Genomic DNA, 21139 nt, shown 5'->3' on the forward strand with positions numbered 1-21139 from the left:
TTGATTACTTCTATCCCCTGTGATTTTGTCTATGATCATAAACATGAACTTTGCATTGGTGTGTTTAATAGCATGTCTGTAGAGGGCATTAGTTTCTTTTTTGTTTCGGATGTCACTTTTGTGTTCATTCATTCGAGTTCTCAGTGAGCGAGAAGTCTGGCCAACATAAAAAGCTGAACATCGGCAGGTGGCTAAATACACAATCCAACTGCTACTGCAGTTACCAAAGACTCTTAAGTCATAAATCCTACTAGTATTGGCACTGCTAAATTGTTTAAGTTTACTTACTTGTTGGCATGACCCACAATGTCCACACAGGAAAGTGCCCAAAAGTTGATCTCCAGTTATGGTCATTTGTTTGTATATTGCACCCCCACTTTCCTTATGCTTATAATGAGAGAAAAGGGCACCCAATGTTTTACCACGTCTGTATGAAAATTGACATGTGGGAATTAAAAGTTCCCTTAATTCCTCATTTGCCAGAAGTATGCTCCAATGGGTATCCAAATATTCCTAATAACATTGTGATTGCGTCCATATGTGGTTACGAACCTTAGGGTAGGTTCCACCTGTGTGGTTTCTAGTTTTTTGTATTCTAATAATGTATTCCTATCCTGACTGGTGGACCATTCACTTGCTCTGAGTATGTCTAATTCTCTATATCCCCTTTCCATAAACCTGTTATAAAGTTCTAGTTTGGCTTGATCATAATCTTGTTCTGATGAGCTGATATGTTTAATGAGCATAAATTGAGATTTGGGTATGTTCCGGATGGTGTGGCGTGGATGCATACTCGACGCATGGAGCAAAGTTTTGTACTGTAGATATTTCCGATAGGTCTTAGTATTTAGAGAATGATCTTCATTCCTGTAGACTGTAACATCCAAAAAATCAATAGTATCCTGATTTGATGTTACAGTAAACTCTATGCCCCATATGTTTCCATTCAAATATTCCACAAACTCCTCTAGATATGCCTCATCTGCACACCACACCATCCAGCAATCATCCAAATATCTGTGCCAGATATTTATGTCTACCATATAGAGGTTATGGAGTGGATTGTAGATCATACATTGTTCAAAAAATGCCATGAATAGGTCTGCATATATGGGAGCAAAAGATGCTCCCATAGCAGTACCCTGAAGTTGCCAGTAGCATCCTCCCTGAAAATAAAAAACATTTTTGTTTAGTAAGTGTTCTGCCATGCATACAAACAGTGTATTAATTCCAGGAGGTATAGAGCTGAATGTTCAAGCCAATACTGCAAAGCCTGTAGACCAGCCCAATGAGGTATGTTAGTATATAATGATTTCTCATCCAGAGTACACATGAGTCAGCCCGGCTCCAAATGTGTATCCTATATTATTTGAAGAAACTGAGTTGTATGCCATAATCTGGCCCTAACAAAAGTAAGCAAAGGTTTCAAATATTGTGTAAGAAAGGAACCAATGCCGGACACAATTGGTCTTCCAGGGGGTTTCAAAATTGATTTATGAATCTTAGGGAGAAGATAAAGAATTTGTTTTTGTGGGTCTGTAACCATTAGATGTTTCACTGTGCTCTTGGTAATGATACCTTCCTCCTCTGCTTGATTCAGAAAAGTATCTATTTCTTTCTTGAATACAGGAGTTGGATCAATAGACATATACATGTAGCATCTAGTATTGGCAAGTTGTCCCTTGCCCTCATTCAAGTAATATCCCATATTTATAACCACGACCGCCCCTCCTTTATCAGCTGGTAGAATGACAATGTTATGAGTCTTCCTTAGTTCATCCATAGCCACCTTTTCAGAGGGGGATATGTTTTGACCCATAATACGATTCCCTGTGTGGAAAGTGTAGATCTCTAAGTACCGATTGTAGAAAAATGGATACATGTTTGTTCATGGGTGGTTGGAATTCAGATTTGTGAAATCTGAATCCACTGGATCTTTGAGTGGTTTTATCTGAAAAATATAATTTGAGATTTAAGTTACAACAAAAACATATTACATCAGAAACTATATTATACTCTTCAGAGAAAAACCCAGGTACAAATCCAAGACCTTTATTAAGTAGTTGTTCTTGTTTGTTTGTGAGTATTACATCAGATAAATTCAACACATTTCTATAGACATTATCAATTATTTCAGAAGTGTCTGTATCAACCCTTCCACAGAATTTGTTCTTATACCCATGCTTGTGTTTGCGGCCTCTTTCCATGTCTAAAGGGTGTGATGCATTGGATTTTTTATGGATAAGTGACTGCCTGTAACTAACACTATCATCCGTATAGGAGGATTCCTCCCCTGATGTACTAATGAAAGACCTGTCATTGGTCTTAAGAATAGATCTAGGTCTCTTCCTGGATCTTTTGTTTGCTGTCTCCTGACTGGTATCCATAAACCTTACTGATCTAAAGCTATGTCCTTTGATACTAGTAAATGCCACTCACTTATTAGATAAGAATATCGAGTATCTGTGATCATAGAGGGCCAGTTCCTTTGTTTATTTAGGAGCATTACTAAACTCATTACATAATATTTTGTGACGTCTTAATTTTTGTATACATTATTGTGGATACCAACAAATATGGATCTGGAGAACATTCTTCATGGATTATGTGCCAATAGGGATGCTACTGAAGTTTATGGGATAGATATCATGCCAGGCAATAATCAGAATGGCTCCTTAAATAATCCTTCTAATGGATATGATATGGCCTTCAATAAATTAGGTAAGGGCCTGAAGAATTTGAGAGCAAATATTTGGCATCTTAGACTATTTCGAGCATACATAAATAGGGACATAGCTCCAAGAGGCCTGAGAATTCGCGTATAACCTTTAGTTGGTAGATCTGAAGAGAGACTGACTAAAGAGTGGAACGTGGCACTACAACAAGCCTCTATGATGTTTGTTAAGATACTTGCTTCATATTATGAAAAAGTGGTTGACACTCACTTAACTGAGGTGAAAACCTTTTGTGAGGAATGCAAAAAGTATGAGTCCCTACCCATATATGCAGCTTCTGTGAATAAACTTTCTAAGGAATTGGCAACCTATGAAAAACAGACTAGGGAGAGAAAAATTAAGAAATTTAATAGGGACATTACTGATTATCAAAGGGGACGTCTGTTTGAATCCTTTAGATCAGTAAGGTTTATGGATACCAGTCAGGGGACAGCAAACAATAGACCCAGGAAGAGACCTAGATATACTCTTAAGACCAATGACAGGCCTTTCATTAGTACATCAGGGGAGGAATCTTCCTATACGGACAACAATAGTGTTAGTTACAGGGAGTCACTTATCTGTAAAAAATCCAATGCATCACACCCTTTAGACATGGAAAGAGGCAGCAGGGAGGCCACAAACACAAGCATGGGTATAAGAACAAATTCTGTGGAATGGTTGATACAGACACTTCTGAAATAATTGATAATGTCTATAGGAATGTGTTGAATTTATCTGATGTAATACTCACAAAAGAATAAGAACAACTACTTAATAAAGGTCTTGGATTTGTACCTGGGTTTTTCTCTGAAGAGTATAACATAGTTTCTGATGTAATATGTTTTTGTCGTAACTTAAATCTCAAATTATTTTTTTCAGATAAAACCTCTCAAAGATCCAATGAATTCAGATTTCACAAATCTGAATTCCAACTACCCATGAACAAACATGTATCCATTTTTCTACAATCGGTACTTAGAGATCTACACTTTCCACACAGAGAATCATGTATTATGGGTCAAAACATATCCTCCTCTGAAAAGGTGGCTATGGATGATCTAAGGAAGAATCATAACATTGTCATTCTACCAGCTGACAAAGGAGGGGCAGTCGTGGTTATGAATATGGGATATTACTTGAATGAGGGCAGGGGACAACTTGCCAATACTAGATGATACATGTATATGTCTATTGATCCAACTCCTGTATTCAAGAAAGAAATAGATACTTTTCTGAATCAAGCAGAGGAGGAAGGTATCATTACCAAGAGCACAGTGAAACATCTAATGGTTACAGACCCACAAAAAGAAATTCTTTATATTCTCCCTAAGATTCATAAATCAATTTCGAAACCCCCTGGAAGACCAATTGTGTCCAGCATTGGTTCCTTGACGGAACCTCTATCGGTTTTTCTTACACAATATTTGAAACCTTTGCTTACTTTTGTTAGGGCCAGATTACAGGATACAACTCAGTTTCTTCAAATAATACAGATACACAATTGGAGCCGGGCTGGCTCATGTGTACTCTGGATGTGAAATCCTTATATACTAGCATACCTCATTGGGCTGGTCTACAGGCTTTGCAGTATTGGCTTGAACATTCAGCTCTATATCCTCCTGGATTTAATACACTGTTAGTATGCATGGCAGAACATGTGCTAAACAAAAATGTTTTTTATTTTTAGGGAGAGTGCTATTGGCAACTTCAGGGTACTGCTATGGGAGCATCTTTTGCTCCCATATATGCAGACCTATTCATGGCATTTTTTGAAGAATGTATGATCTACAATCCACTCCATAACCTATATATGGTAGAGATAGATATCTGGCACAGATATTTGGATGATTGCTGGATGGTGTGCAGATGAGGCATATCTACAGGAGTTTGTGGAATATTTAAATGGAAACATATGGGGCATAGAGTTTACTGTAACATCAAATCAGGATATTATTGATTTTTTGGATGTTACAGTCTACAGGAATGAAGATCATACTCTAAATACTAAGACCTATCAGAAATATCCACAGTACAACACTTTGCTCCATGCGTCGAGTATGCATCCACGCCACACCATCCGGAACATATCCAAATCTCAATTTATGCGCATTAAACGTATCAGCTCATCAGAACAAGATTGTGATCAAGCCAAACTAGATCTTTATAACAGGTTTATGGAAAGGGGATATAGAGAATTAGACATACTCAGAGCAAGTGAATGGTCCACCAGTCAGGTTAGGAATACATTATTAGAATACAAGAAACGAGAAACCACACAGGTGGAACCTACCCTAAGGTTCGTAACCACATATGGACGCAATCACAATGTTATTAGGAATATTTTGGATACCCATTGTAACATACTTCTGGCAAATGAGGAATTAAGGGGACTTTTAGGTCCCAAATGTCAATTTTCATACAGACGTGGCAAAACATTGGGTGCCCTTTTCTCTCATTATAAGCATAAGGAAAGTGGGTGTGCAATATACAAACAAATGACCATAACTGGAGATCAACCTTTGGGCACTTTCCCGTGTTGACATTGTGGGTCATGCCAACAAGTAAGTAAACTTAAACAATTTAGCAGTGCCAATACTAGTAGGGTTTATGACTTAAGAGTCTTTGGTAACTGCAGTAGCAGTTGGATTGTGTATTTAGCCACCTGCCAGTGTTCAGCTTTTTATGTTGGCCAAACTTCTCGCTCACTGAGAACTCGAATGAATGAACACAAAAGTGACATCCGAAACAAAAAAGAAACTAATACCATTTACAGACATACTATTAAACACACCAATACCAAGTTCATGTTTATGATCATAGACAAAATCACAGGGGATAAAAGCAATCAACAAGGTTGGCTAGTATCTTTAACCATAAAGAAAAATATTGGATCATTAATCTTGGGGCATTATTTCCTCCAGGTCTTAATGATCATTTGAAATAGTTTTGGAGATGTTAGGTACAGGAGGTGAATGCACTGGTTATTGGTAGCCGTTGGTGCAGAATTTTTTGAAATCTCAATATGTTTATGAGCACATAAATATTTATATATGGGTGAACATGTTTTCAAATTAATTATTTAATGTACCAAGTTTTTACTTGGCATACTAATAACTTATACTTTGGGTTAGAAAGAGGGAACCCTACATGACTTATGTGCTTTAAGATAACATGTTACCATATATATAGGAAGTGAACCTATTGACTATTGATAGCCGTGGTTGCAAAATTTTATCAAATCTCAATATGTTTAGGAGCATGCATATATATTGATATATGGTTAAACATGTTTTCCAATTAATTATTTTATGTACCAAGTTTCTTTACTTGGCATGTAAATAATATATATTCTTGGGTTAAAAGGGAACCCTATGAGACTTATGTTCTTTTAGATAACATGTTACCATATGTCAAATACATATATGTATATAATTGTCTATTCTTTACCCTCTGGATATATATTACTTGTTTTTACACTAATATATATAGGATATGCTTGTGATATTCTATGTTTGGCATTGGATTTATAGCATATGTGCCTTTATGTAGAATTGCATAAGTAATAATGTACTTTAATATAATACTCACACATATTTATAAATTTGGATTATATATTTTATTTCATTATTTTGTTATGCAATGTTTTATTATGTCTTATAAATTATTATTAACTTTGTGATGTAAATTTTGATGCCTATTGCTTACTTGGTTGCTTGAATTATTCTGTTGGATCATACCATGTTTCCATTGGTTGGGGCTGTGTATAAATATTCACTATTCACACTGGATGGAAAATTCTATTCACTGATGAAGGCTGGTTAGCCGAAACCGGTTTAAAATGGATACTCAATAAATATTTTCTATTTACCTTGGATTCTAGTGTTTTAGTATTGCGACTGCTGGCCGTTGGTGTATGAAACATTGAGAAACTCTCACAGCTGGGAATTAACCCATATGTCACTTGCTGGATAGCCAACTGGCTCACTGACAGAACGCATACAGTCAAAGTCGGGAAATCCACCTCAACCAGCAGACCAGTTACTAGTAGTGTACCACAAGGATGCATTGTAGAAAAAGCAAAGTTGGATTGTATCCCAACAGAGTGAAGCAGTGGTGAGACCAGCATTAGTAGTAGCCAGGCAGTAGCCATTCATGCAACTCCCCTGTTTTCATAATTCTTGACAAGCTAATTCTTTGTTTTTCAGTAAGTACTGCTTGATTTCTTTCTAACTTCAGAATATCTGCCTTAATACTTCATCCTTAAATTTTCAGGGTCTACGTATTAGTTTCCCCTCAAGTGTTTGACAGTACTCTGTACAGACTCAGACACCTTGAGTGACATTTTTTCCTGTAAAAGCACTACTGAAATTTCTCCAATATCTAGTTGCACAAAGGGCAACTAGTTTGCAGTGACAAGCACTGTCAGCATAGTTGCAAACTGGATACGCCTGACAGTCACTGATATTCCCACTCCAACAGTCTAATCAATAAAAAAGGATCTGTTGCCATGGATATAAATTTTAATACTGTCTCCGTTACCAGCTTGGAGGATATGAGCATCCTGAGGCAATTTTGAAATTGCCCCATGTTTACTAACAACCAGTTAATTCTTAAACAAACTGATACGGTATGTGAGAGATATATTTACACAACATCACTGGAGGCAAAGCTCTCACATAAAAGTACTCATAATGTCAATACAGTTTAAGTAGTACACATGCTGCACCCATCACGCACAATTCAAAGTAGACAACTGGACCCACATATACTGAGGCACTTACATGTAACCTTCCTAAACCACAAAGACCTCCTATACAAAGTACACATAAGAAATACACTCAGCAGCCCCAAATGCACTCTTTCAAAACAACACCCACATCAACACATAGAGCTACATCTCATGGAGCCTGGGTCTATATTATAACATGGAATTCTACAAAGATCAAATGTTATAATATCGAACCCTAAACACCAAAATCCGAAAACATCGAACAGTCAGAAAAGCAAATTTTTCCCAGGGAAAAAATTTGCTATTCCGAGAAACATGCACACAACACAAACACACAAAAAAAGCCAGCAATCCACACACATACACTTAAAATCCTACACCTAAACCTAAACTAAACTTTAAATACACTACTAGCTATCCACTTACCTTAACCCAACCCTAACCCTAAGGTCCGTCATTATTGCACACTCACCTCACCCGCACCCTAACTCACCTAACCCACCTCCTAACCCTAACCTACACACAACCGCACACTTACCTGACCCGCACCCTAACCCTAACTCACCTAACATGCCCCTAACCTACACACAATCGCACACTTACCTTACCTGCACCCTAACCCTCACGTCCACACAACCGCACACTTACCTGACCTGCTCCCTAACCCTAACTCACCTAACCAGCCCCCTAACCTACATACAATTGCACACTTACCTGAACCCGACCCATAACGTTCCAACATATCAAATGCTGAAAATAGTGAAGCTACAGCAATCGCCCACGAAATTCTTTCCCAGGGTCCTGCACCTTCACTGTTTTCAGCGTTCGACATTATGAGGTCGATATTATAACATTTGATCTTTGTAGAATTCGATGTTATAATATAGACCCATGGAGCCTCTACCTCTAAGCCCATAAGGCAAGTCACCACACAATCCAGCAATCTAGTCATTGGAGACTCCATTGTGAGATACACTGATGTCCCTCTCACCAGGCTGAGTAAGGAGAAAGTTATGGTCAGTTGCTTATCAGGGGCTAGGATCCGCCACATTATGCATGCACTCAAGTGACTGGATCACAATTACCAATATGACTCAGTCATAGTCCATGTGGGAGTAAATGATCTGAGATGTACCTCCCTAGACTATGTGAAGAGACATCATAGAGTTCTCGGAATATTGTGTCTCAGGCTGGTATGAGCCTAGCATTGAGCAACATTTTACCTTCTCCAAAGATGATGCCACAATATGGACAAAAGAAGACTGACTTTAATAACTGGCTTAGTTTCTGGTGTCATTCTAAGAGGGTGCAGTATTTGTCGGCATGGAAGGAAATGGTCATCAGACCATGCTGCTTTGCCAGGGATGGTCTGCACCTCTCCCCTCTAGGTTTTCGAATATTATCTAAAACATTGTCTTCCCCCATAGTGCCTGTTATAGGCAATGCCAAATTGAAGGTACTTCCAACATACCAAATGAAAACCAAGAAAATCTAAAGTATTACTGCTCAATGCTAGGAGCCTAAACAAAAAAATCCACTCCCTGGAAGCACTCTTTACCCTAGAGAATGCTGATGTCTATGTGGTCTCTGAGACATGGTTTAAAGCCGCGGACAGCACACCAACAGTACAGGGTTACAATGCCTTCCACACATTTAGACTAGCTACTTCACAGGCAGGAACTAAAGGTGGAGGTGTCTCCATTTACATCAAAAATAAATATACTTCAAGGCTGGTCAAACAGGACAATGCATTTGAACTGCTCCATGTTCACATCACCATATGTAAAATCCAATACCACTTCCTTGCAAGATATAGGTCCCCCTCTATGACCCAGGAATCCCATACCATGTATTTAAACTTATTAGAAACACTAACCATCCAACCCAATACCATATTCATGGGTGACTTTAATTACCCCACTATTAACTGGGACTCCTATATGACATCAAATGTACATGCACTGAGATTCCTGGATTTTGTAAACACAAACTCCCTGGACCAGATAGTCAATATACCAACCAGGTGTGCAACCCATACTGGATCTCGTCCTCACTAATATGGGAGAGTGCTGCACACTCCTTACTGTAATGCCTTCCCTGGTGTGGTCAGACCACAAAATGGTCTCCTTTGAAGTAAAAATAAAACCTGGAGCCCCAACTAAACTGGGAATATTCAGGAACTATTCTAAGGCTCACTCCCTGCTATTAAGTGAGAACCTGGGAAAATTTCAAGCCCCTATAAACCATGAGAACACTTCTGCCTATGCAGAACTGTTCACAGAAACCATGTATAAGCATGTTAATAGCTGCATGGAGGCACCTGTACGCACCAGGAAGAAGTACAGAACTAACTCAAAAAACAAGCCAGCCTGGTGGAATCACAAAATCAGTCAGATGTATAACAGGAGGAAGAAAATCATGGCAAAAATTAGGAGGTGGAGAACCCAGCAGGATGAAAGCACTATTAAACTAAAGAGCAAATCAGAGAATGAATAAAGTCTACCAAAGCCAAATTTGAGGTAGGTTTGGCCTCCCAGGCCAAGGACTACCACAAAGCATTCTTTAGCGATGTCAGCAACCTCAAAGACAATACACAATTGTGTGCAGAGCTCATTCTAAATGGGGCCACCTATATTGAGCCAGAAGATATAGCAAACCCCCTGGCTGATAAGTTCAGCTCCAACTTTACTCCTCTCCCCCTCAACCTTCCCTCAGGAAATATCATCAAATATAATTCACTCTACTATCACTAGGGAACAGGTCCTTAATGATCTCTAAGACCAAGAACACTGCATCAATGGGCCCAGACAATATCCCAGCACGCCTTCTAAATAGCATAAAACATGACCTATCAGGGCTTCTGGGATTACTATTTAACTGTAGCCTCCAAACAGGCTTTGTACCTTATGACTGTAGAAATGTGACAGTCATCCATTTGCATAAAGGTGGGACATCTACAGACCCTGGAAACTACAGACCCATAAGTCTCAATAGTCTTATATGTAAAGCCATGGAAAGAATTATCATGGAGATGATCAATACAGATAGAGTAATAGTAAACCTCCAGACACTGGACCCAACCCAGACTGGTTTTGTCAAGGGCAGATTATGCCTACTCAACCTGGTGGACTTCTTTGAGAAGGTCACCAAAGCAATGGATGAGGGTGAAATCATCATTCACACTGCCTACCTTGGCCTGGCCAAGGGATTTGACACAGTATCCCACCCGGGCATTGTTGACAAACTCAGGAGGTTAGGTACAAACCCATATGTCACCCAGTGAATAGCCAATAGGCTCACAGGACCCAGGAAGTTAGAACAAAGAGGCCAGTCACAAGTGGAGTCCCTCAGGGTTCAGTCCTTGGACCGCTCCTTTTTGGCATTTACTTCTCAGATGTCAAGGCCAATGTCAGTGGTCTCTTGCTGACTAAATTTGAAGATGATTGCAAATTAGGAGCTGTCATTGAATCTCACACTGACACAAGTGTTATCCAGGAGGGGCTGACACAGATAAACAACCCGAGTCAGAGTCACAGACTAAAACTAAATTCCAAGAAATGCACAATAGTATCCTTTGGGAAGTCATCAGTCCCTTGTGACTATCATTTTGACAACACACCCCTTACAGTTCACCCAGTAGTCAGGGACTTAGGGGCACACATAGATAGTAATCTAGCCTTTGATCATCATGTGTCTACATTGGTGAGGAGATCATTCTATGTTGTGTAACTTATAAACAAAGGTATGGCATCTAAGTCCAAGTAAGTCATTGTTCCACTGTGTTTGGCATTCATCAGACCTATCATTGAGTACAATGCCCTCTTTGGTATGTACCTAACCAGAAATATCCAACAATTGGAATGTCCACAGAGGTTACTCAGTAAAAGAATACAGGGGGTAAGTAATATGTCCTATGCAGACTGCCCCAAGCCCCTATCCCTGTATTCTGTCTCCTACAGGCTTTTGAGGGGAGTTCTATGCCTGGCATACAGGGCATTGTCAGAACCCACTCTAATGGACCTCCTGCATATCCACAAAACAAAAAGTACCAGAATTACCCATTCTTAAGACTTAAACCTTGCCTATGATATAAATAGGACCTGCTGGAGAGATAGGTATGTATCCCAGAGACTACCCCGTCTATGGAACAGGCTCCTCATCTATGTGAAGGAGAGTTCCTCCCTAATCCAATTCAAGTGCAACTTGAACAACTGGATGGGAAACAGGAAATTCATCCCTGGTTTGGCACCTATATCTCTAATGCAAACAGGTAACCTGTAAATAGTTTATCTTCCAGGCCCACACTTACACTTATCAAGGGTATCAGAACTTGTCAGAGATTTTGGATGCATGACAAGACTTCAAAAGGCCCTTGTGGTCATTAGCCTAGTAAACACCCATGAGCCTATTAACCTACTGTTTGGAATCTATTTCACAGAAGTCCAGGCAAAAAATAGATGGCCTGTGGCTTACCAAGTTCATCAATGAATGCAAACTGACTGCAATCTTTGACTCCCCCACCGATGTTGACGTATTACAAAAAGAGCTTACAGAGACAAATGATTGGTGCCAAAGCCACAGACTTAAACTAAACACAAATAAATGCATTATCACCCCTTTCAGCAGAGTGGAAGTCCCTGCAAATAATAATATTAACAGTATCCCCCTTAGCTTAAACCCTGTGGTGAGAGATTTGTGACCACAGGTTTATAGCGACCTTAACTTTGATCACATTAGATCTGCAATGGTAAGGAAGGCCTTTGATGTTGCACATCTCATAAGTGAGGGCATTGCATCCAGAGCTAAGGATATTATAACTCCCCTGTACTCATTCTTCATGAGACCACTAATGGAGTACAAAGCTCCCTTCTATATGTATCTCACCAGACACCTGCAGCAGCTGGAGATACCGCAGAGGTTTCTCACCAAGACAATTCAGGGCCTTCAATACATGACCTACATGGACAGACTGAAGGAACTGTGACTGTACTCTGTATCTTATAGACTGCTGAGAGGTGACATGTGCCTGGCCTACAGAGCATTCTCAGACCCTGCCCTAATGGAAATGCTGCACATTCACAAGTCAGATTGGACAAGATTCACTTGGTCTAGGGATTTTAACCTAGCCTGTGACATTAACAGGACATGATGGAGAGACAGATATGTCTCCCAGAGATTGCCACTCCTCTGGAACAAACTCCTAATTCACGTAAAACAGAGCTCCTCAATGACCAAATTTAAGCATAACATAGGCAACTGGATGGAGAGTGTAAATTTACTCCGGGGTGTCACTTTATCCCTCTTGGATAAAAGCAGTTGGTGCTGATCATAAGATCGCCCTGCAAATATAGACCATACAACTTGGTCAATAAGGGAATGAGGGTATAACATGACTAGGCTTATAAATGCCCTAGGACCAATAGCCTAGTCACCTCCTATGAAGCTATGAATCTAAATGAAGAAGAAATGCTGACATGAGAAAGAAAAGGAGATTTAATATAGTGCAACATCTATGCAAAGGACAAAGCAAAACTAATCTATACAAAAAAGCAGCACTAAAGATATTTGAAGAGAAATACATGTAAATACATCCAGATATGGACAATTTCACAATACAAAAAAATAAGAAAGCAAAGGGGCAGACAGAAAAGAGAATTAGTAATGGAGAAATGAAAGAAATATAAATTGAAATTATGGATTGCATGTGAAGTGAAGGATTTAGTGTAGAAAATCCAACTCTGATAATGGCATAGCATGATGGAGCAGACCAATATTAAATTAGAGATATCAGCAAAGGCAAAAAAACATAGAAGATATGCAGATAAATATAAAGGAAAATAACAAAATAAGCAATTTGTTGATGACCAAAAAAGTTTTATAGGGAATTGGGAAACAAAGCAAAAGGAATAAAAACACCACCAAAAATAGGAGAAATAGATACATTTTGGAGAAATATTTATGATGACCCCGTGGAACATAACAAAGGTGCTGAATGGAGAGAAGTAAAAGAAACAGTAAGATCAAATGTACAGGATATGAAATGGGATGAAGTAATGTTCACAGAAATTGAAACAAAATTAAGAAAGTTCCTAAATGGAAAATCCCAGGCTTAAATGCAGTTCCCAACTTCTGGTTAAAAGTATTCACATCTTTACAAGAAGATTTTAACCCTGAGTAAGAACTACTTATACATGCATCCCAAACAGACACCAACCTGGTTAACAACAGGAAAAACAATACTCATCCTTAAGAGTTAATCTGTAAGTTATCCTAAAAAATATAGACCAATAACTGTCCTTCCAGCAATGAATAAACTATATATTGGAATTGGTGCTAACAGAGTTTATAGTAATTTCGAAGAAAACTCAATCATGGCAGAAGAGCAAAAGGGTAACAAAAGAAAAATGTACGGAACAAAGCATAATTTGTTGTTAAAGTCATAATGGAAAATTGTAAAAAGGGGAAGAATCTAAGTATGGCATGGATACGATTACAAAAAGGCATTTGACACCATCTCACATTCATGGATAAAAGAGCACTTACAGATGTATAAGAGACACCCTACATTGATATTACAGTGACCATGAAACAGTGTCAATCTACTTTTAATTATCCCAGGAATTAAAATTCAAAGAGGGATATGCCAGGATGGGTCTTTATCACCACTGCTCTTTGTATTGCCCTTAACCCATTAAGCTGACTGCTTAACAGATTAGGTCATAGTTACAATTTGGCTCCCAGAAAACAACAAAGTGTAAAGACTTATTTTCCTTTTGTGGATGATTTAAAACTGTTTAGCTCATCAGATGAGAAACTAAAAGCAAAACTGCAAGTAGTCAAAATTTTTCAGATGATATACGAATGTCATTTGGTCTTGATAAATGTGCAAAAACAACATTTAAAGCAGAAAAGCTGCAACACCAAGGAAACATCAGTTTGGGACAGGAATGTGATATAAAGGAACTTGAGCAGGTAGGCGTATATTTGGGAATTGATGAAGGATCACCAATAAAACATGAACAAATGTGAATAAAAACTTGATAAGGAATATTTTAGAAGACTAAAATTAATATTGAAATCAGTCCTAATATCTGGAAACAAAGTCCGGGCTAAAAACTGATTTGCACTTCCTGTTCTAACTTACATTTTTGGGGTGAATGACTGGTCCCAAAAGGTATTGAAAGAGTTGGACAGGAAAACAAGAAAAATGCTTTATTCTTATTAAATGATAAACAAAAAATAGTGCGTACCAGGATTATATATATATTCCTCATTCTGAAGGAGGTATGAGTCTGCACAAAACTGATTGCATTTTATTTAACATTTGTTGACTGGGAAAGTCTGACTAGGGCAGAGCTTATTTTCAGCAGAGGCCCGGGGAGAAATACTCCAGATGCATGTCTTTGGAATGTGAGAGGAAACCACAGTACTTGGAGGAAACCCACATGAACACAGGGAGGACATGCAGACTCTGCACAGAAGGCACCCCAGCCGAAAATCAAACTGGAGAACCTCTTTTTTTGAGGCAACAAAGTTAACCACTGCACCACCATGCTGCCCATTACATGTCTAGGTCTACAGTCGCAGGACTACATACATATCTGTTGACCTTTTCAGATCCAGAAAGTTTTAAAACATGAACAGAATAAATCTAAGATGACTCCCATGCTTATTTTAGCAGAAACATATCAGTGTCAAGAGGGAATGAAAATCAAATCAGAAGTAGGCAAAAATCAGGTAGCAACTGAATGTGCAAAAAAACAAAAGAAAAAAATATAAGGGGAAGGATCTGATGAGAAGGCAAGAAATATGGAAAAGGCATAAATATAGTTACAAGTACAGAAAACTCCTGGAGTAACTTCATGTTGATCAGGATCTTATGCAGGAATGGTTAAGGACAGGTGAATTTAAGCCAAAAGATGAAAGGTTAATATTGGCAGCTCAGGACAGGGGACAATGTACACACTGGTTTACAAATCCCTCTGGTTTACAAATTCAGGTTCTGTAAAACAGAATTGGAAACAGTCACACATCTTGCTGCTGGGTGTGATTCACTAATGGCAGAGGGCCTGTATACTGACAGGCATAACAATGTAGAAAGACTGTTGCATAGGAGATTGTGCAAACATTACAATATCAAAGTTTCTGAGAAGCATTGGAAATACAAATCACAAAGAAAATGGTGACGTTTATATTATATGGGATCACCCATTACCAACAGTTGAAAAAATAGATGGGAGAAAACCCGATATACGAGTCCATAAAAAGAAGAAAAAAGTAGCATTGATCATTGAAACTGCATCACCCAGCGATTACAGTCTTATGTACAGAGAGACACAAAGTCAAAAAATACCAGGATTCACAAGCAGAAATGAGGGCAGTGTGGAAGAAGGATACCCAGACAGTTCATATAGTAGTAAGAACAATGAATCTCATAAAAAAAAGAATTTACAGTCATACTTAGACATGCTACAGATACATGAAACTCCATATGAATTACAGAAGGAGTCATTTCTGGGCATATTGCGGATTCTGTGAAGAGCACTTTTGGCTAACATCAAGATTAAACCAATATTAATTTTATGAACTTTAATCATACTTTGACTTAAGAATGGGGCGCATTCCCATCATGGTATTAGAAACCCAAAAGATTTGGAGAAATTCAACTGAGTAAAATTGCAGTTTACAGCCAACACATTCTAAAAAATAGAAATACTTGGTGTAGAGATCTAAACCTCTTCTGCAACGTCAACAAAAAGGTTTTTAGGGAATAGTATATATCTCAGAGTATACCACATCAATGGAACAGACTCTCTATTTACATAAAACAAAATTCATCCGTGTCCATAGGTTAGTGCTAGGCTGATTGCCTCTTTGGGCCATTTCAAGTCTTGCCAGTTTTCTCATGTGAGATTCAAACATCACACCTTGTGAATGTAAGGCAAACACCTTAACCATTATGCCAACCTCCCACCCCTATTCATCAAAACTTGGATCTATGGATAGGAAATAGAAAATTTACCAAAGGACAGCCCCGTCCTACTAATCAACAGAGGAAGTGCCTATATACTTTATCTCATGCATAGGTCCCCTCAGATTATCTATAGTATTGTCCCAGTTAATCTCATCAGGGGTAATATATAATTATCGACCAAGGGATGGGTAAAGCCAATCTCCAACCAAATGGGAAAGGCTAATTAAAGCACAAAAAAGGAAAATGCTAGGCTTAAAATGGCCTGCAAGGGCAGCAAGCGTAGTACTTACCTATGAACCTATAACTCCTTGCACTTCACCCACCTACTCCAAAAAGATGAAATACTCCTTACTGGAGTTTGGTATATAGCAATAAAAAAGTAAAGGTTTTCTTACTACAGGCTGTCACACAACATTAAGAAAAAGTCCAGCTGCATGTACCTCAGCTGGGAAATTGTGAATAATCGCACACCACAAATGTTCTCAACGGGAATGACTTCTGAACAGGATGAAGTCCACACCTGTTAAATAAATCTGGTTCTAGAACCCTCTCTGCATGTGGAGGTAAGTCAGACTATAAAACTAGCTGGTCTGACTTTTCACCATTTGCATTAGCTCATGATTCTTCCCTGGCACTGAGTTGATGTTCCACATTTCTAAATCTAGTTTGCACTGTCAGACTGTAGTCTGATTAAAGGCATCATGCTCATGCCTGTCTGACTAGATCTGTTCCTGATCCTTATCATAGCCCACAAAATTGCAACATACCGTGTTTTCAGCCTTAGCTTGTGCATCTTATACAGGTTGCCTGTTCATCAGCTAGCCTGCAGATACTACCCTAGACCTGACCACAGGTATGGGTCCTTGTAACTCTAACCTCAGCTGGGTCCATTTAGACTGAAAATGAAGTTCCATTAGGGTTTTGTTATCTCGGAAGAGTGCTTGCTTGGAGATCCCACTTTTTCAAAAAATTCTAGACTAAATGAAGATTGCAGAAAGAAAACCAACAAAAATAGCAGAGACTACACAAGAAGATATGTACAGAATTAGACTAAAGGATCTTGTAAGTATATTTTCTTATTTGTTGTTACTATTCCATTTCATTGTGCTTCATTTCTTTAAGGTAAGATATCTGATAAACTGCCGACTAGCTCTACCTAACCTGACCTATTTTACATGCAATACTGTTTTGGGGTTTGCTGGCTATAAAGTAAATGTGCATAACAATAACATGGAAGAGGTTTGTTTCCCCTAATGCATAAGAATGGCACATTTTAATTCAAGACTTTCTTTACTCCAAAGTACTAGTGCACACACAGATAAGAACCATTTGGCTGCCATAGAAGTTAGAAAGCAAGACTATTCCTATATAAAGGTTAATATTCAGAACATGGACACTTTAGAAAAAGCAGATGAATATCTTGAAAACAACTTGATATCTACAACGTCTGTATTTATCTATCTATATACTTACATGTGATATATATATATATATATATATATATATATATATATATATATCTGTTACATAGTCAATGCTTGGAAGCTTGACTATTACAATTTCCCAAATGAACTGCAAAAAGATGGAATATCAAGGATACAGAATACAGACTGTAATGTGAATCCAAAAACACACAACTATGCAAGACCCATGAAAAAGTGCTAACATGGGTCCGGAATCGGGCAAGGTTGGACAGTCGGTATTGCTGATCTTCGGCATTTCAAATGGTGACGTTTGGCCTTCACCTTGTAATTGTACACTATATATATATATATATATATATATATATATATATATATATATATATATATATATATGTTATGCATATGTGTGTGTGTGTGTGTGTGTGTGTGTGTGTGTGTGTGTGTGTGTGTGTGTGTGTGTGTGTGTGTGTGTGTGCATATATATATATATGTATGTATATATATATATAGATATGTATATATATATATATAAGTGCGTGTGTGGGTGTGTGTCTGTGTGTGTGTATATATATATATATATATATATATATATATATATATATATATATATGAGTGTGTGTGTGTGTGTGTGTGTGTGTGTGTGTGTGTGTGTGTGTGTGTGTGTGTGTGTGTGTGTGTGTGTGTGTGTGTGTGTGCGCGCCTGTTATATATGGCTTGAAGTACATTTCTCCTTCTCTGTGTAATGAGATTAATGCTAAACTCAACCATGGCATTCCTTCCCTCCAGTGCTTCAAGTTTCATTTTTCTATTACTCCTCTGTCTCTTACTGATTAAATATTTTTATTAAAGCATTTGAAAAATATAGTGCTACATAAAGCTGACCCGAGGCTGCACTGTGACATGTTTGGTATTCCCTGAGAAGTGTTCATGGCAGTCACTTATTTTCCATGTAACACATGAAAGTGAGATGTGTGTTAATTCACGTATAGCTAGCACTTCAACAATATTAACTCAATCTGTGATCAAGTGAAAATGCAGTTATGCTGCAAGTACTGATGCTTGCCTTTGCCAAATTTCAAATCTGCAGCTAAGGAAGGATGCCTGTAGATATATATATATATATATATATATATATATATATATATATATATATATATATAGTGTATGGTTGTATTCCACCGTAGATGTTCTGCATTTGATGAATAATTACTCTTTTGAAAAAGTATGAATGGTTGAATGCCGGAAACACAGTATTACTCGTGTAGTCATACTAAACATAAATAGCAATAATGACGTTAGCATGTAAACTAATACTCCTGGCCTTTGAATGGCTACAGTCTTACTTAGATAAAGAGTAACATTATCATAGCTATAATACCACATGATTCTATTTAAATTCCTAATTACTGTGAATATATATTACATGTAATGCAAGTGAAATTGATTGTCAAGATGTGTTAGATGTAATATACTCACACTTTTCCTTTTGTAAGTTTTTTGCCATTCACCCAGACCCAGTCACCTTCTGTTGCAATATCTGACAATCCAATCCAATACTTTTCATTTTTATTTGCAAACAAGCTAAGAAACTCCTAAAAATATAAAAGATATAGCATCATAAGTTCACATAATAGGAAAGGCTATCCACAATGAAACCATTGTCTTTAAAAATAAAATGAGTGAATAATAGAATTAACAAAATATTGCTGAAGTGCATTTCAGAAACAAACTAATGAACAAAATGTGTGAATTAAACTGACTGTATAATTTGATTCACTTTATGCATGTGTTCTGCTGCCTCATTATTTTAAAACCAAACCTAGTACCTTGTTTCATTCCTCCTGGATAACTATTACTTTTCTTATCATTTATATCTTAGAAGAGAAGCTATCCATAGGGCCCTGAGTCTGAAATGTACTGGGGGAGGGGGTGTTGAAACCGCTGTTCATTAGCTTTATCTCAGGGGGACGTTGTGAGTTTAACTGCACTCTTTATATAATTTTGGTTGTCGGCTAAGAACCTTACAAGATATAGCAAGACTTTATGTGAGAACAAGAGTGACATGCATCCATTGTATAGCATGTGAAAGTGAATTCAGATACACTTAGTGCTGTTGCACATTGCTTTGTTTGAGGTAAGGGTCTTAAACTGTTGTCACAGAGAGAAGGTTGCTGGCCCTCGTCTCTTTCTCCCCACTAAATCCTTACTTCCTGTTTCTAAAACTTAGAATTCCAAGGTATTACTGAGTCTTCCCAGTAAAAAGGAAAATGTTTAGGATCAACAACATGGAGCTATCAAGGTAGTTGCGATGAGTATAAGGGAGGTTGGGCAGTAAACTGGAGGATCACAGTAGTTGGGTAGAATATAGAGTCATTACAAGAAAAATGTGTAACAAAGGTCAATAACTCATTCTCTGATTACACACAATCCAATTTTCATATGCATGCATACCTCTCAACTGTCCAGATTTTCGTACACTGTCCAGATTTTATTTTTGGCCTGGTCCTCATAAACTTTGTGCTTTTTCTGGCAAATCACTAAAGATTGAAGGTACTACATAGTAACATACATATGAGTTTCAGACTTGATGTTCATCAGGAAATGCATGCTAACGAATTCTATTATTGTAGCAACTTTTGAAGTTTATCAGAGCAATCTTTAAAATATATCTCTATTTTTGGGCCTTTGTTCCACCACTATTTTATGCTTTGTCCAGATTTCTTGCACTAAGAGGTTGAGAGGCATGTATGTGTATGAACTGCAGCTGCCTTGGAACTAACTGATTGATTGCAAGGGAGAGAAAGTAATCCTGAAAGGGGTACTACCCGATTACCAGACGTAGACATTCACTAACTCTCACAGGAGAAACACGTCTACAGGGAATTCTGTGCCAGCAGCAATTTACCTTTGGTACATCTTTGGATGTGGAGGGAAATCGAAGCACTGAGAAATATCTCAGATAGATAGAATGTGGATGTGCAGACTTCACAAAGAGTGCACCTTAACCAAGAATCAAACCAAAGAAATAGAAACCATGAAAAATTAACAGCTGTGTCACTCACTAATAAAGTTGGGTCATGCAATTGCCTGCATCCCGTTAATTACAATATTCATAATCCAAGATTATACTAGCAGCCTTTAGTTAAGATACGCTCTAAAAAGACTTTAGTCAGCAGCAACACTGATTTTTACCTAGGATTAGCACAATTAGACAAATTTCAGGATCCTTGCAAATCTACGTGTAAGTACTGAATAAGTCACTGCTAGCTGGTTACAGATGCCAACAAAACATCCT

The 21139-nt window shown here is 38.0% G+C and overlaps 1 protein-coding gene across 1 annotated transcript in view; it reads right to left on the minus strand.

The window, feature by feature from the left end:
* LOC122808718 (low affinity immunoglobulin epsilon Fc receptor-like) overlaps positions 1-21139 on the minus strand; it is a 288004-nt gene that overhangs the window by 23139 nt on the left and 243726 nt on the right. The window contains exon 5 of the mRNA XM_044079710.1: positions 19321-19436. Coding sequence (XP_043935645.1) covers positions 19321-19436 — 116 coding nt within the window. The remainder of the gene's footprint in view (positions 1-19320; positions 19437-21139) is intronic.

This window comes from Protopterus annectens, chromosome 8.part0 (genome assembly GCF_019279795.1).
Source record: "Protopterus annectens isolate FY-2018-M chromosome 8.part0, PAN1.0, whole genome shotgun sequence".
In the NCBI taxonomy this organism is placed as follows: Eukaryota; Metazoa; Chordata; order Ceratodontiformes; family Protopteridae; genus Protopterus; species Protopterus annectens.